The 17,575-nt window shown below is 35.6% G+C and overlaps 1 protein-coding gene across 2 annotated transcripts in view; it reads right to left on the bottom strand.

The window, feature by feature from the left end:
• Window positions 1-259: 259 nt before the first annotated feature.
• PAPOLG (poly(A) polymerase gamma) overlaps window positions 260-17,575 on the bottom strand; it is a 32,264-nt gene continuing 14,948 nt past the window's right edge. Inside the window, exons 9-22 of one of the 2 annotated variants that reach the window (XM_045446138.1) lie at window positions 15,451-15,589; window positions 14,687-14,759; window positions 13,800-13,920; window positions 13,383-13,467; window positions 12,939-12,992; window positions 10,834-10,953; window positions 9,831-9,940; window positions 8,086-8,207; window positions 7,667-7,842; window positions 7,194-7,282; window positions 6,893-7,113; window positions 6,337-6,402; window positions 6,095-6,151; window positions 260-4,286 (exon numbers count right to left, since the gene is read on the bottom strand). In XM_045446138.1, coding sequence (XP_045302094.1) covers window positions 4,188-4,286; window positions 6,095-6,151; window positions 6,337-6,402; window positions 6,893-7,113; window positions 7,194-7,282; window positions 7,667-7,842; window positions 8,086-8,207; window positions 9,831-9,940; window positions 10,834-10,953; window positions 12,939-12,992; window positions 13,383-13,467; window positions 13,800-13,920; window positions 14,687-14,759; window positions 15,451-15,589 — 1,532 coding nt within the window. In that variant the 3' untranslated portion in view covers window positions 260-4,187. Of the gene's footprint in view, window positions 4,287-6,094; window positions 6,152-6,336; window positions 6,403-6,892; window positions 7,114-7,193; window positions 7,283-7,666; window positions 7,843-8,085; window positions 8,208-9,047; window positions 9,132-9,830; window positions 9,941-10,833; window positions 10,954-12,938; window positions 12,993-13,382; window positions 13,468-13,799; window positions 13,921-14,686; window positions 14,760-15,450; window positions 15,590-17,575 lie in introns of those variants that run through there. The other variant, XM_045446139.1, reaches the window with a different exon arrangement.

Genomic DNA, 17,575 nt, shown 5'->3' with positions numbered 1-17,575 from the left:
TGGTCGCCTTCTATTGACCACAAGTGACAGATTTTGCCCCCAGTTCTTGAGGCAGATGCCACCATGTGCTACTGCTTGCTGATGTTTAACGTTTGTGAGACAAATTGAGTATGGGCTTTGCTTTCATATTAAGCAGATACTGGATACGATTATCTGCTAGAAAGAGTCTTGGTGATAAATGACCCAAATTGGCTGTTGGTTTGAAAAATAACTAAGATATTTTGACTTGCTCCCAAATAATATCAATCATCAACACCTATTTAGCAAAGCAAGTTTATTTGATTACTTATTCCAGACAAGTGAGGCTTGTGTGTACAACTAAGAAATAAGACAATCCAAATAAAAGGCAGGAAATATTAGTATGAACTACACAAACAGCTATCTAGAAAGGAACGGCAGCTGCATTCATTTTACATAATACTGTGGAATGATGTAGCACCATTTACCTCAAAGATACCTTAAGTTCTTTATAAGGTAATTATGTGACTCTTTGCTGAAATGCAGCAATGGCTTAAAAATTGTAGCAAACCCGATGATAATCTTATGTTCAACTACAGATATAAAATGGTATCAGTAAAATTCAGAAAAAATAGGGAATCTGGTGAGGATCTTACCTTGTACAATTCTTTAAAAAAACCCAAAGGAAATAGTTACCATTATTGAGATCTGTTTTCTTCCATTGTCTGCACTGTTTACCACTATCATTATGACCTAAATTCTAAGCTTTGGAAGATTTGATGGTTATTTAAGAACACGTTATTTTTTAAAACTAAAGTTCTCTCTTTATCTTTCTGTTCAGACTGTTCTGCTCTGAACCACAAACCTGAAGGAACAAGAGAGAACGTTAATGCTGCTGAAACCAAAGGATTAGGATCCTCACTAATTCTATTGTTTACTATTTCTAAAGATCATTCTGAGCTATTCTGCTCTGATCAGTCTTAGGTTGAAAGTTATTAAAGTTTGACCCTGTTAATGAATGTAAACATGAGGACATTTATAAATTCAGTAGTAAGCATTCTTCTAAATACTGATTCATCTAAACACTGGTTCATCTGAAATATATAAAGAAATTCGGAGAAATTTGGTATTCCAGAATCCTCCAAAGCCCACTCTTACTAGTTAAGAGCCATACTACATTTTCAGAAATCTACAATAGAGAAAGCTTATGGGAAAAAACCTCAAAGAGTCTGGGATAATTCAATGTTGCAAAGCTGTGGTTCCTAAGAATGCCCCATCATCCCCTTTTTTTTAAGGATCATGAACCACTTTGAGAAGCTGATCAAATTTATGAATTCCCCCGCCCCCGCCAGAAAAGAACAAAACAAAAACGCATATAAACAAATTTCTTATATACATTTGCAAAGGATTCCCAAAGGCCCATGATCCCCGAGTTAGGAATTACTATTTCAAAGCTGAGGAACACAAAATAAGCTTAGCCCATTTCCACACTGTTCATCTGTACTTTATTGCTACTGTAGTAAAGTAAGCATTTTAATAAGGTTATTTGTCGCTTTAAGACAGTTATTATAAGCACCAATAGTCTTTTAAAATTCATTTTGCCCCAATTTTACAAGGTTTTAAGCCATGTACCCTCTCAAATGAATTAAGTCCCTGTGATTTAAGCTAGCAGACAAGTATTTTCCTTTGATACATACTATTCTTCAGAGCCAGTCCTGAACACTGAGATTAAGATTTCATACCCTTGGGAAAATGAACATGTGTCTACATACCGGAGGTTATTAACTTTACAAAATATATTTCTGGGTAAGTTTCAAACTTGAAGACCCATTTATTTAGTGCCTCTGAACATAACATACAATCCCAATACAAACCTTCCCCTTTTACTTACTTGGAACCAGTACAATGGAGCTTTCCTACTACGCTCACAAAATGTACTGAACATTCTATCTACTATTTAGGATAGAAAACACTTCATTTCTGACCAAACCCACCATCTCAAAAGCATCTCTTCAACTCCCAAGTTATCAAACAGGTTGAAGAATGTGATCTTTGAGGTGTCTAACATTCAACTGATTTGGCTGTGTCTCAACCCCATGCTGAACAGACGAGAAATGACTATACTGTGGTATAAGGGTTAGGCCTGTTGCTTTCTTATTGAAGAAAAACTCTACTAGTCATTCTAAAGAATGTTTATATAGGAAGGCAAACATGAGAATTCGTAGAGACTTGAATACTGATAAAAGAAGGGGAAAACAGCTAGATATTAAACACAGAAATGCAAACATAGCACATAAAGAAAATTTAATCAAATCTTCCTAACTGAAGAATTTTTTTAATTATTTAGTCCTTTCATAATCTTTTACTTCTGCTCAAAGAGTTTTTATAGGACAAATTTAAAAATATTTGAATAAAGGAAAGGGTTGGCTAAAAGAAGAGCTTTCCAAGTGAGCTACAACTTGGTTACAGGATTTCACTTTTGCCTTTTACTACGTAAAAAGAGAGTAACAGAACAACAACTATTTTTTCCTTGCTCTTCTAAGTTGTCCCTTGTAAGAGATTAAATACTAGAATTTCCATTTCAGCAACCGAGGGATCACCGAACAGGAGTGGGAGAAGGATACTGCTATCAGGATTCCAAGCACTTCAACTCTGTGGTAAGGGGCTTGTGAAGAAAACGGACTATTATTCCACAGGCTAAACGGGTCCCATGAGTCCTATAAAATATACAACCAAGTATTTTCCCTGCTCCATTCAAATGTACCATTTGTGTTTTTCCTACCAGAACCTACTAAATTGCTGAGTGAAAGCTGAAAAAAGTAATAAATACCAGCATTCCTGGCTGTGCAATCTATACATTTTCATTTTAAGAGTAATTCAAGCATAATCCATATTTAAAAAAATTAAAGAGAGACAGTAAAGGTTTTAAAGTTTTCTCTTTGAAAAGATGGTATCTTACAGTACATACAAAAATACTCTGAAAATACATACGACTTCATTTACAAAACACTGAATCAACATATTACAAGAAGAATTACATGGTTATGGATTTTAATAAACTGAGCATGCGTTCATGAAACTTAAAAAATATTAAGAAATGCATTGAAAAAAGCAGTGTAAAAAAAGACAACTCATATCGTTAAATAAAAATTACAAAGGTCCTGAGCCAATTAATGGTTGGTAACAATGTCGTCCAAAAAATGCCTTAGGTTTCAGTAAAATCCACTGCTTATTTCTGCATGCCTAGTCCATGAAGAAACTATTTGAAGTTGTGGGGTAAGTAATGGTCAAGAATTATCATGCCAAGTTAATTTTACACCTCAAGAATACAAGTCTGCCATATTTAAAAGTATCTCATTGTTGATGCTGGAATGAGTTGCTCCTCGGTAAAAAACACCAGTCAACTAACAAGAATGGCATGAGCTAGGATATGTAACAATTTCACCATTTATATACTGACTTTCAGTATCTTGGTTACATTTTGATTCTTAATAAAGATGCATTTCGAAGGCCTCCATGGGAGGCAAAATATAGAGAATTTATGGTGCCCAACTCTTATGTAATCACTGGACTAATCCTCCCTGGTAACTATGCAACATTTGGACAGAAAGGCACAAAAAAATAAAAATTTAAATATTCCATGTGCCATTCTGGAAAAAAATAATTTAAATCAACAGAATAGACAATAAGTACATCTACACAAATGAGGAAAGCAGAAAAGATACCTCACATTCACTTATCTCAGGTTTCACAAAGTGGCTTCAAGGCTAAAGTAAATGTGTTAACATTTGGAAAATTACAATTTTTTTGTTTTCAACTTTTTCAGTTCTATACAATGATTATAACATAAGACTTAAAAAAAAAAAAAAAAAAGAAAAAAGTTCTGGACTCGTTTTATCCATGTCCAAAGAGCCGAGAACTGGTTCCCACAACAGAGAAACAAGCATCGAAAGTTAAGGCAGTAAAACCTCCAACGCAAAGCCATAACATTGTAGATGACAATCTGATAGCAGATGATCCTCACAGAAGTGTACGTAGCAAATCAATGAGAGAATGCTACGGCATCTGCAGGTCAAAGTGTGAGAGTTCAAAACCACTTCAAGCTTGTTAGTCCGAGGACTGTAACTTTCACCTTATTATATGTGTGACAGCCACTTCTATTTTAAAAAGAGTGGCTGCTCTATGCCACTAAATGATTGCATATTCACTTAAGTAAGGAGGCACTGCTTTTACCGATTAAGGGTCAGTCGAATGGAATTTTTGATGACTCGAATGTTATTTGCTGGAACCGGAGATGATGAATCTGGTAGTTCTTTACTGGGTAGTCTCTATTAGAAAGGAATAGAAATAAAGAAGGAAAAGCAAACATGTATTATAAAGCCTCAACTAGTAAATCAGTCACAAAACTGAGTTTTCCTTCAAATTCCTTAAGCTCTTGAACACTCACATATGTGTTGAATACTTTCTTCCAATGTTCATAGTCATTTCCTTGGTTTGGGGACTTTTTTTATGCAGTCAGAGGTGAAAAGCAGAGGCACAGGGAAAGGGTGCAAGTGGGAGGAGTGTATGTATAGGAAAAAGGGCTTTGTTAAATCACTCGCCACTTCTGGATTGAGAAATGCACAAAGTCAGGCAATGATAAAGAGAAGGAAGAAAAGCAGGGTCACTAAGCAGGAAAGTGGTGGTGGTGGGTGAAAAATGAGTGTGCTACAGAAGAAAACAGGATCTGTCATATATTCGTGGAGAACAACACTGTAAATCCAACTTGTGAGATGAGTTTTCAGGAAAATGGACTTTGTAGTCAGACCAGGTAATGTTAACTTCAGTGATAGTGAAACTCCGGTACATCTATATGAAGGCTTCTGAGGCTACTAAAGATGATTATATCATGAAGGTAAATCCTGAGAAATTGAGAAAGAGACCTCTTACAGATAGTTGTGTGATGCAAACAGTACGTGAGAGTTAATTCTCTCATGTTACTAACTTGGCCAAACCTACATACCCACAGCCATTCAAAAAACATGAAAAATTTCAGACATACAAAAAAAGTAGAGAATACGACAATGAAGACTTTTTAATGCCACAATTAACACTCAGACATTATTAAACATTTGCCACATTTGTTTGGTTTATATCCTTACCCTCTATACTTGAAATATTTTCAACCTGGACCCAGCCTGTCATTTCATGGTCTTGTACCTTAATAACCATATCAGATTTTTTTCTTCCATTATCACATATAATCATATACTCATATTTTTTGTAATGTACTCTTTATGTTAAAAGGAACTTTATGAATTCTACAGCTAATAGAAAGTATGATACTATTTGCTTCAAAAGCCAGTAAAGGGGTGCCTGGGTGGCTCAGTCGGTTAAGCATCTGATTCTTGACTTCGGCTCAGGTCATGATCTCACGGTTTGGAAGATGGAGCCCTGCATTGGGATTCTCTCTCTCCCTCTCTCTGTCCCTCCTCCACTTGCACTCTCCCAAAATAAATAAACTTTAATAAAATTAAATGGCTATTACATTGTGAGGAGCCTGGTTGATTGTGATAAGTACTTTACTCTTTGATGGGGGTGAAAATAAGCCATTTTGTTGACTGTAAATGCTCAGAAAAGGGCTTCTCTGATCTACACAAGGCTGAGTTTTCAGCACCTACTTATTAGCCTTCCATGCTTAATAATACTGTATTATTAGTTTCAATGGCAATTCTTTGAAAAATAAATTTTGAAATTAAGATTTAGGGGTTCTTTAGCTCATATTTTAAAGGTACTATGTATTCCATTACATTAGGTTCTTCCAAAATATTAATAAGTATCAAGCCTAAGTTTTGACAGTAAGCAATGGTATACATCAAAGGATCTATCAAGCGTTGGTAAGAAATTACTGTGCTTGAAAAAGGAACAAAGGTTGAACGTAATGTGAATAAATAGCTAAGCTTAAATAACTTCCTCTTTTCCTGACTTTGGAAGTACATACATTTAAGACCAGACCTTGCTTGCATTTCTACCCCAACTCCAAACTATACTGCTCATCTTTGAGGACAGGGACAAAATCTTATTACCCTTTTCTTTCACCCAGTGCGTGGCTCTTAAGCTTTTTGTACCTGTAGATTATCTACGAGTAAGACTTTACCTTTTTGCGTGATGTATCAATAGTTGGAATAGGCATACATTCTCCTCCAATGGCATCCTAAAAATAGAATTATATACAAATGAAAACTTTCCTTCCTATGTATGCTTATGTCTACACAAAATAAAACATAACCCAAACTTCACAGGCCTATCTAATATGATCCATTTTCAAATATACAGTCCTTTTCCTGATCTATGGCTCTTTGAAAGTAATATTTTGAAGCACACTGTTAACGTATTTACCATTGCTTTTCTTTTTCTGTCTTCAGGAGCACGTGATTCCTTAAATGTTGATTCAAGTCGAATAAACTGGAATATAAATACTAAGATGAATTGCTATTATCACCTACAAAACCCATACAATCTATATAAACCGAGAGGCTAATGATAAGGCTACTGTCAAAACTACTGCAACTTAAATTAGACTAAATTTAGCTGCCACCTTTAACTTCAACTTGAGTGACCTTTTCGGTTAAATCAATTCAGATGATAATAGTTTTACCACCACCTACTGGAGGCAGAAAACATCAACATTATAACACAATAAATATGACTGGTTACCAGTAGTAACTTCTGTGTAAGTCAAAGAGAAACTCAGACCAATTACTCAAGTTTTCAGATCAAGTTTTAGTAATTTGAATTTAGGATGAATAATCAGTATTATTCCTTTAGGGTTTGGGTAAATATTCTTTTTAAACAAATCCTAACCGAACACTAAGACAGCTATGGAGAGTTGTGAATTTCTTTAGTGCTAGTTTAACTTAAAAAAAAAGGACTACCACTAAGGTTGTAACTTTACCTTTTCTATTTCTTTCAACCTCTTAGAAGACCCATCTACGGATGGGGAATGGGACCTCTTATGTGCAACATTCTTAGTTATGTTTGACATTCCATTAAGATGTGGCTGTCCCTGGGCAGGGTTGTGGGGTGTTGGGATTCTAGGAATGACATTTCGTCCGACTACAGTAGGAATGGTGCACACAGCTGGGGGCGATACGGCTTTTACTGCAGAATCAACTTCTGAAAAGGAAAAAAGAAAAATTCTAGCAATTAAATATATACATAGCAGAATGGTTATTAACAGAAGTGCAGATACCTACTTGCACCAATGACTGGGATAGACAGTCCTTGAGCTTGTGGCACACTCAGTGGCTTTTCCGCAATTACAGCAGCAGGCTCAGTATTATTCCTATTGAAAGTGTTGAATTATCATTAAATACTTTGTGTGACTTATTTAAAACACTCATATTCTAACATTCAGGATGACTTCTTTCAAGTACTCCTACTTTAATGTTCCATTGGAGGAAGAGAAAAGCGGAAAAAAGGCAGAGGACTGAGTGAAAAATGAGAAAAAACTGAAAAGACCTGGGCATTTCTGTGTACTTTTAAAGTCCTACATATCCATGAGCCGATACCACATCCCACAGGATTACAACGCATTGTCAGGTATTTCTAGTCAGAAAATGACTAGTAACTGCTAAGGTATTTTAACAGTTAAGATACTTAGCTAAGGACAGAAAAGTTTACATCATCCTCAAACTGAAGACTGAAAGGAAAATTCTGAAGTGCAGACCTTTCTGTTTCTCCTGAAGGAAGAACGTCAGGCTTGGAAGGTTTGTTTGCAGACACTGGGGAATTAAAAGGAGTTCCATTATCAGTGTCTCTGGAGCTATCCAAACAATTGCTATCCAGAGATGATCTTTTGGATTGAGGTCCACCTGAACTTCGACTGACATCAGAAAGACTTTGCTGAAAGAGGGAAAAGCAGTTAGGATTTCAAAAAGCAAATGAGAATAATTACTGGTTTCAATTCTGAAGTACATAAAATGAATCTTTTGTGATGAATGAAGGGGAGATTTTAGTTCTAGACTGAAATGTACTTTTCTCTCCTTTTTTTTCTTAATAGGTTTGGGAGCTGTGAGAATGCCAATCTGATCCCAGGAACATCTGTCTGAGGGGAACCATACTGGAGAGTTAACATTACAAACTCACCTTTTTCTTCTTTTGAAGAATCTCTGCGGGAAGGTAGTGATGAAGCTGCTTTTTTTTAACATGAGTTGCTTCAATTTTCATCCCTTCCTTTAGCATGTTTATATTGTTTGCCTGTCTGTACACTGTAACAATGTTAGTATGTTAAATGGGCAACTTCTTCCTCAACCAGGAAGTCTGTTTTCTTTTTCCAAAATGCATATATTTGATACGTCCCCATAATCTCACAAACATACATACCCACTCTGCTTACAGAACAAGTATTTTTAAAACATTTTCATTTCACAATCCTATTTAAGTACCAACTAGTTTTCCCATGTCCAACTTCTAAGACTTTCCAATAATCAAATCTCATTAAAATGCATGAAAAAAGTTTTTTCCAAATCCTGTTTTCTGTTTTTTTCCCAAAAGACAATCTCTTCTCATAATTACTCACCCAAGTCTAAGCTAATCCTTATACTAGAGATCCAAGATGCAATACAAGTTGTCATCCACCATGATGTTTCTTTTACTACACTAATCATAGAATATTGGACTGTCAGGAACTATCCAAAAGTACATCCTTATTGTACAGGTGGGGAAATGAGGCTCAAAAGCCCTGAATACTTGCTGATGGTGGAATACACACAGCCCTAGAGTCCCTTTCTAGCACTTTTCACATCTTGTAACAAAGTCAGTTTTATTAACATGAATTATTTAATGTACGTTTAACTGTGAATACCAAATTAGATCATAAGCTTACTGAAGACACAGAGGAGAGGCTTCTTTTGCATAGTTAACTACTGTGAAATGTGGTACATTATCTCCTCGCTTGGGGTCTCAGAATCTCTATCTGGAGAAGAACATTCTATAAATCTACAACAAACAGAGCTTCCCAATCTCCTGCTTTTGGAAAAATGAGCCCAAATTAGAATGGAAAAATGTATATCCATGTTTTCATTCCAGATTGCTTATAAAAGCATCACCAGGAGTGCTTGTTCAACTTGCAGATTCTCTGGCTCCACTCCCAGAGTGTGGGATTCGGTAGTGCCGACGTGATGTACAGGAATCTGCATTTTCATGATAAATGTGAAAGCTAGTTTAGAAGAATTTAGAAAACTCAGATAAGCCAAGCCAAAAATATTAATAGTATGAATGTACACTATTCCAGATTAATACAACTCCAAATTTATAAAAGATACGTTAAGATATTCCAGAGAGCTGTTATTAGGGAGCTAGATGTAAAAGACACTCTTTCTCTGATTCTGAAACCTAATCAAGGCTATCAAGTGCACATATCTGCGCACACTGAAAATAAAAATAACCTGTACAGTTTCTTTAGTCTTCTTTTTGTTCTGAAATAGATAATGCCATCACTTGGTACAAAACTCAAGCAGTTCAAAGAAGTCTCCTCACATTATCCCCTAGACACACCTGGTTCCTTGACCTAAAAAGCAACCAGTTCTACCACCTTTTTTTTTTAAAACTATATATCCTTCCAAAGATATTCTAGGTACTTACAAGCAAATGTGTTTATTTATTTACAGAAATTGTAGCATACTATACATACTGTTTTGCAACTTTAGCCCCACTTAATGTCTTGGAAATTATTTCTCTATGCCTTTTTAAAATAGCAGCATAGGTTTTCATAATATGGATGTACACATTCATTTAACCAATTAACAAATCTAGCCAGCCAGATCCATGGCAGATGATACTGTGTTACAACCAAACTTGAGAACCACAGCTCCATGATGACAAAGTCTTACCTGTATCAGTAAACGACTGTATATCATAGGTCAGGTCTATGTTAACACTTTCTGCATTTTCAACTCTCCGAAAAATTATTCCAAGGAACCACATTGACACGTAATTGTTGCTATAAAATAAAAAAATTTAATTTCCATTTATTTATTTATTTAATTAATTTATTATAATTTTACAGATGTCATTTGGTAATTCAAACTCAATCTCCATGGAAACATAAATACAAATTGCAATGGTTTGGCTAAATTCTTTTTTTTTGTAAGTTTATTTATTTATTTATTGAGAGAGAGAGAGCATGAGCAGGAGAGGCGCAGAGAGAGAGGGAGAGAATCCCAAGCAGGCTCCGCCCAAAGGCTCAAACTCATGAACTAGGAGATCATGACCAGAGTTGAAATCAAGAGTCAGATGCTTAACTGACTGAGCCACCCAGTCTCCCTGGTTTGGCTAAATTCATTTTTTTTTTATGCTTATTTATTTATTTATTTTGAGAGAGAGAAAGTGTACATACATACAAGCAGGGGAGGGGCAGAGAGGAGAGACAGAATCCCAAGCAGGCTCTGCACCATCAGCATAGAGCCCCATGTGGGGCTCAAACTCAGGAACTGTGAGATCATGACCTGAGCTGAGATCAAGAGTTGGATGCTTGGCTGTGCCACCTAGGTGGCCCCCCACTCTGGTTTGGCTAAATTCTTAAAATTGACACCAAAAAACACTGATCAGTTACCCTGTGTTGCAATAAAGAGGATTAAATGGCTTTGAAAGTAACGTATCAAATATATTCATAAAGATGCTCCAAACTTGTGATGGGAGTTTCTGCTGGGGTCTGTGGGCTGCCAACATAGCATATACTAGGTTTAATGTAGGACCACTCATGTTCAAATACATAATGTATCATCATCCCCCATCAATGTTTGTTAAATGACAATGTCACAACTGATCTTAAATCATGCCTGTTGTCAAATAACATTATTTAAGAAACACAGTATTAAAAAATATTTAACTTACTCTTTATGATGTTCCTTATTTCCTGGGAATGACTGGGGATTTACATGGGCAAGAGTAATAAATTCGTTCCGTTCCAAGTTTCCAACAAGCACACGGATTTTAGATTCTACTAATCCAACCCTGAAATAGAAGAGTGGACAAAATTTTCCCATATGAAATTTGGAAACTACACCTAAGTAACCCAAAAAGGCATATGATAGCTACGATGCTTTACATGTTCAATAAAAAAAAAAAAAAAAAAATCAGTCTAATATATTAGGGACTGTTTAAAATACCATTTAAGTAAATGACAAGTTACTTTGTCAATTTCTGTGTCCCCCCCCACCCCTTAAAAGAAATGATCTACTTAATGAATTCCTAATCTAAACTACCCTGTCTGTTTAGACCATAAAATAGTCATGATCTCAGTATGAACAAAAACTGTTGATTTTTTTCACTTTCCAATCTTGTATCTAAACCCTAAGGCTAAGATATGTTTAAATCATGTGAACAAAAAAAGCTAATAACTGGCACTAAATGAAATAAAACATGCTGATTTTCATAAAATTGGTACTAGATATTACATTAAAAAAAGAATTCAGTAAAGTCAGATCAGATACTACTAAAATATAGAAAGTTTCATCAGGTACCTGCAACTTTATTTTCTATCTCATTTAACACGTGACTGCTGTCAGCTATGTAAATTTACAATGATTTTATTAATTAGAAAAACTACAAGAACATTTTTAATTATTCAAACACTTGAAAAAGCTTATACGTTGTAATTGTGTGTGCTTCAACAGCACATTTATGAAACACTGAGTTACTACTCAGTGTTGGTCAGAGAGTAAGTATTTTGGGCTTTGTGGCTATAGAGTTTCTGTTGTAACTATTCAACCCTGCCATATAGCAGGAAAGCAGTCATACACAACATATAAATGAGTGAGTGTGGCTGTATTTCAATAAAACTATTTATAAAAACATGTGGGGGCGCCTGGGTGGCGCAGTCAGTTAAGCGTCCGACTTCAGTCAGGTCACGATCTCGCGGTCCGTGAGTTCGAGCCCCGCGTCAGGCTCTGGGCTGATGGCTCAGAGCCTGGAGCCTGTTTCGGATTCTGTGTCTCCCTCTCTCTCTGCCCCTCCCCCGTTCATGCTCTGTCTCTCTCTGTCCCAAAAATAAATAAACGTTGAAAAAAAAAAAAAATTAAAAACATGTGGCAGACTAGGTTTGGCCCAGATCATAGTTTCCTGATTCCCAATCTAGACAAATGAAATACGTTGTTTTAGTGATTCTTTTCAGTGCCTCTTTAATTATCAATAAAATAAGCACTAAACTTTGGAAGCAAAAGACAGTATTGTGTTTTTCTTTCCCAGAAGTCAGACCCGAGGAAAGCACAACCATCTCTGGTGGCCTAATAGCTTCTGCCTAATAGAGTTAGGGATGTCTATACACTGGAGGCAAAGGGCATGAACTTAGATGTACTAGAAAGAAAGCACTGCTCCTTGACCAAAAATGCCTCTCTGTTGACAGAAGCTTTCATGTCCCTAATCTCCTAAATTAAAAGAATATATAAAATATCTTTTAGTTTTTTGTTTTTTTTTTAATGTTTTATTTATTTTTGAGACAGGGAGAGACAGAGCATGAACAGGGGAGGGTCAGAGAGAGGGAGACACAGAATCTGAAACAGGCTCCAGGCTCTGAGCTGTCAGCACAGAGCCCGACGCGGGGCTCGAACCCACGGACCATGAGATCATGACCTCAGCTGAAGTCGGCCGCTTAACCGACCGAGCCACCCAGGCGCCCCTCCTTTTAGTTTTGAAGGGGAAACATGATGGCAAGGATGGAAAACTTGAGCCTAGGTATCAGACTGTTTGAAGTGCCTCACAATTTTGCTTAAATCTGAGAAGTGGCAAAGGCAAAGAACATACATGTATCCTTATCCTGTATTACCTCTAATTCTGAAACATTCATTTGATGGCATTTCTTAAACACTGATGCTCCATGGTCATGTATAACAGTCACTAATAAGATTTAATAATTTTAGTGATAAAGTATTTTATAAACCTAAAGCATCACATAAATGTTATCACTACAAATTTAAGCACAGAACTTGAATATCACTTACCACTCTAGATGGTTTTCTTCTGTTGATGCACTGGCAGTCAATACTATATAATGTCTGTGAAGAATTTTTAGCAACAGTCATGGAAAAAAAAAAAGCCAGAAACATTGTTAGGTCTGCTTTTCCATCATTATTTTTTCTTTCTTCCTCCCAATGAACATAAGAACTAATGCAGACACATAGTTTATGAAAATTAGAACACGCTCTGATTTTCACAAAATCAATTCTAGACACTATAATCAAAAATTAATTCACTAAAAACAAAAACACCACTAATACTGGGTGAAATACTACTAGAATACACAAACTCATCATTTAGGATTTCTGCTAACCTATTCTCTACCTCACTTGAAATGTAAGGGACAACAGTCACCCATCATATATTAACTTTGTAAATTTAACATTCTTCCTTAAACACACACACACAAAATGAAAAATTTCAAATACCTATACTTTTGAAAAAAATTTGGTGGCTCAAGTAGTTTGGACCAGTCTGATTTCCCTTGAAGGATTTCATCTGTGACTGCAAGACCTAAATTAAAAACGAGACAGAGACTGATTTTGAAAACTGGCTATTTTATTATCAGTTTCTGTATCAACCTACCCCCAAAATCTCTAACCTCAACAAACTCTTGAGTAAAAAAAAAAAAAAAAAAAGGAATTTCTCATAACACAAAAATCAATTTCAAACAGATTGGGCTGGCTCCATTTTGGACTTATTATATTTTAGAAAACTAACTACTGAAAAAATACATATTTGAAAGAATTTTTAGAAATAATAGGCATAACTAAACTTTAGAATAGAACTGTTGTAAACCAAAAACTTGTGGGAATACGTAAAGGGCAAAGGGCCAACAAGTTTACCTTGTTTAAATTCTTCTACCATTACTGTTCGAGTTGAGGTGGACACATTATACGTAGAATTCTGCTGTGGGTAGGCAGGGGTGATTATGGGCATGAGATGATACCTATCTGATGGATTTACCTGTGAAATTAGAAGCAGAATAATTGATCTATTCTCCTATTTCAGTTGTCCTCACTTCATTTCCCCAAAAGTCTGAAGAATATGAAATATAAATTTAATACTACAGTTCCTCAATTCTAAGAAGTACATTTTCCCTCCCCAACTATATTTATTTCTGAAGTCAGATGTGTCTGATAGTCAAAGGAAACTCTGCAGAAGTTTATTTTTCCCCTGAAAAGCTGTTAAATGGATGGTGCATCTTATAAACGATGGTCTCTTAAAACCAAGGAAACACAGTATCAGAGCTGCAAAAAGCATTAATCCAATGGTTTCTCACTCCTCTTTCTGCACCTACTCAATGGGTAATTTCCCCTAGGTAACTCAGAGGAATGAGCACTCAATCTAAAAGCAAATAAAAATGCAAGGTGAGAGTTATGCTAGCTTAGAACCATGAGTCTGCTTTAAATTACACCGCAAAGTAAATCTTTTATATACTTCAGCACTTTTAGTAATTTATTACTTCTAAGTTTTTAGCAACAGATTACAACATTTTGGTTGATACACTCACTCATCTAGTCTTATGTGGGTGATTTTTAATGACATAACATTTGGATCAGAATTTGGAATACAGGTCATCTTCACCAAAAGACACAGCAGACAGAAGGAAAGAACTATAGCTATACAGAAGGAAAATGAGCAGAAACAAGAGAAATTATCTTTAGATTGCAGTTTAGAGAATCGTCCTTTTCCTAAAAGGTTTAATTAATTTCCATAATAAGTCACATACCCGAGGATCCCAAACAGGCAAATTCAAATTGCTTTCTTCTGGTTGCTTCAGCAGGACAGGATTTGGCCATTCCCTAACATGAATAAGGCAAATTAACTGACATAGGACCTCACTTCAGGAACCATAAAAGTCGTTAGACTCTTTCAACTTTCATATGGCAAACATTATGGCTGGGTATTTGGTATTAAAAAAAAAAAAAAAGTGGGCAAGGGAAGGAAGTACACAAAGGAAAAAGCTGCTTATTTTATTTATTTTTTATTATTTTATTTTTTTAAAAGCTGCTTATTTTAAATGTATCTTCTGAAAGGGCAAAACAAATACTGTTTTGCTCATTAAGCTGTAGCTAATTTAAATCTGAATTTTCCCCTTCCTTCTATTTGCTTTTATGGATTTAACTGATAATTTAATAGCAGTTAAGAGCTGACAATAACTGAAAATACTCCTAATAAATCTATGCAGTAGCTATGATTATCACCTCCATCTTACATAGGATATGTTAACCTCTACATAGCTAGTAGTCAGCAGAGCAAAATCTATCATGACCAATCTCAAGCTAAAAGCCTACATTTATAGAAACCCTCAATGCCAGAAGAGAGCACCATCTGGTGTCTCATCATTGTCTCAAATTTGACATTTTTAAACTTTTAACTTAAAAAGGATGTAAGACAAGAGAAAACGTCTCTGCATCACTCTTAAATTGCCAAACAAATTTACATACAGGGAGAAGTTAATAAGATAGTGAAAGTATGCCCATAAATACTTACCATTTGGAAAAAACTAAAAAGAACTTATGAACTAAAGTAGAAGCTGCTGCATTTGGATATAATTGGCAAGTTCTTGCAACCAGCATTGCCCAGGAGACACCACCAAGAAATCCCAGCATGTTGGAATAAATACCACGTCCTAGAAAATTAATGTTTTGTTAACTATTGTTAGGATCTACTATCCATGACATTCAACTCTAAGGAATAGGACAACTTAGTTCCTAAGATTGTTGCTTAGTTATTGAAATAACATTACTATCAATAAGCAGACCTTCATGCTAGGCCCACAGTTCTATTAGTAAGCCATTAACTGCATCTTATCCCCCTATTTTGTCCTCCAAAAACAGACCCCTCAGTTCTCTGCCCCAGTTCTGACTGCCCAAGCAGGCTCTACTATAAAACATTGGAATTTCCCACTTTTCAATAGCTATGGTTGAGAAAAAAATGAAAACAAAGAGGAAAGATATCTGGAGGGACTACAAGTAGGAAGAATATACATTTCATTAGTTATATTCACGGGCATTTAAAAATCAAGTGTAAAGCTGGACTAATTTTAGTATTTTGCAGACTTTGGGTACCTCTCCATAAAGTACAATACACCATTGATAGTACTCATTTTTCTTATGATTGTTTCTTGTAGCAATCTATAAAATATTACCATATTTGATCAAAACTATTAAGTCCTCAATTACATAATAGGACATTTTTTTTTTTTTAATGTTTTTATTTTGAGAGAGAGCACGTGCACAAGCATGGGGCGGGCAGAGAGAGAATCCCAAGCAGGCTCTGAGCTGTCAGTGTAGAAGAGCTCGACGTGGAGCTTGATCCCATGAACTATGAGACTGTGACCTGAGCCAAAATCAAGAGTCGGATGCTTAACCAACTGAGCCACCCAGGTGCCCCAACATAGTGTTATTTTATGTCCCACTAAGCAAGCAAGAGAAAAAGATACAAAAATTTCAATTTCAGATATGTTAAATGGGTAAAATATACATCTAAGGATTGACAAAACATGTTATGTAATTTAATTTGTAAGGAAAAAAAAATTGTGATATCCCTTTCTTGCAACTTACGTTATCCTGACTATACCAGGTAACTGAGTCCAAGGACAACTCCTACTTGCCTGAGGTCTTTTTAGATATGTACTTCCAACATAGTAGCCACAAGTCATATGTACTTTTTTTTTTTGTAATAGCTTTATTGAAATATCATTCACATACCATAAGATTCATCCATGTAACAGATTAAAATTAATGGCTTTTAGTATATTCACAGAGTTGTGCAATCATCACCATAATTAATTCTGGAACCCTTTCACCACCCCAAAAAGAAACCTTTAGCAGTTGCTCCCCTCCTATCTGCTCCCAGTCTTCCCAGACCTAGGCAAATACTCATCTACTTTTTATCTCTCTACATTTGCCTAATGTGAACATTTTATATAAATGGAATTTACTTCAGTCCTTTTTATTGCCAGGTAATATTCCACATTACGGCTATACCTATCACCTTTAGTTTATCCATTTATCAATTCATGAACATGAGGTTGTCTCTACTTTTTGGCTATTATGAAGAATGCTATGAACATCTGTGTACAAATTTTTACATGAATATATGCTTTCACTTCTCTTAAATTTTAATTTGATTAAAAAATTCGGTTTCTCAGTTGCACATTTCAAGTGATCAATAGCCACATGGTTACTTTTGGACAGCACAGAAAACATTTCCATCATCACAAAAAATTTTATTGGTGAGTGCATTTTTAGACTATGTAAAACGTGGTGCCACAAGTATAGCACTACTTAAATATAATTACAAATTATGAAAAATGTGCTGTGCCAGCTTAGGTTTGGGCCTTTTATGAACCATACCCTATGTATATATATAAATTAGTTCCAGGCTTTACTAGAAAAGTGTTACAAGGCAAAAACAGAAAGAAGCTGAAACTATCACTATAGGCTCTCCACTTAATAACTTTACCGAATACCTACTATAAATTATACTCTGATGGTAATGGGGAGACAAAGATGAATAAGATGGTCCTGCCCCATAGAGAGCATGAAGAACAACGAAGGTTTCACTCCTCAAGTTCTAACTCATTCTGACTGGCTGGCTAAAACCCAAGATG

Source organism: Leopardus geoffroyi, chromosome A3 (assembly GCF_018350155.1).
Source record: "Leopardus geoffroyi isolate Oge1 chromosome A3, O.geoffroyi_Oge1_pat1.0, whole genome shotgun sequence".
In the NCBI taxonomy this organism is placed as follows: Eukaryota; Metazoa; Chordata; class Mammalia; order Carnivora; family Felidae; genus Leopardus; species Leopardus geoffroyi.
The sequence above is the reverse complement of the archived record's forward strand: the minus strand, read 5'-3'. Positions and strand labels throughout refer to the sequence as shown.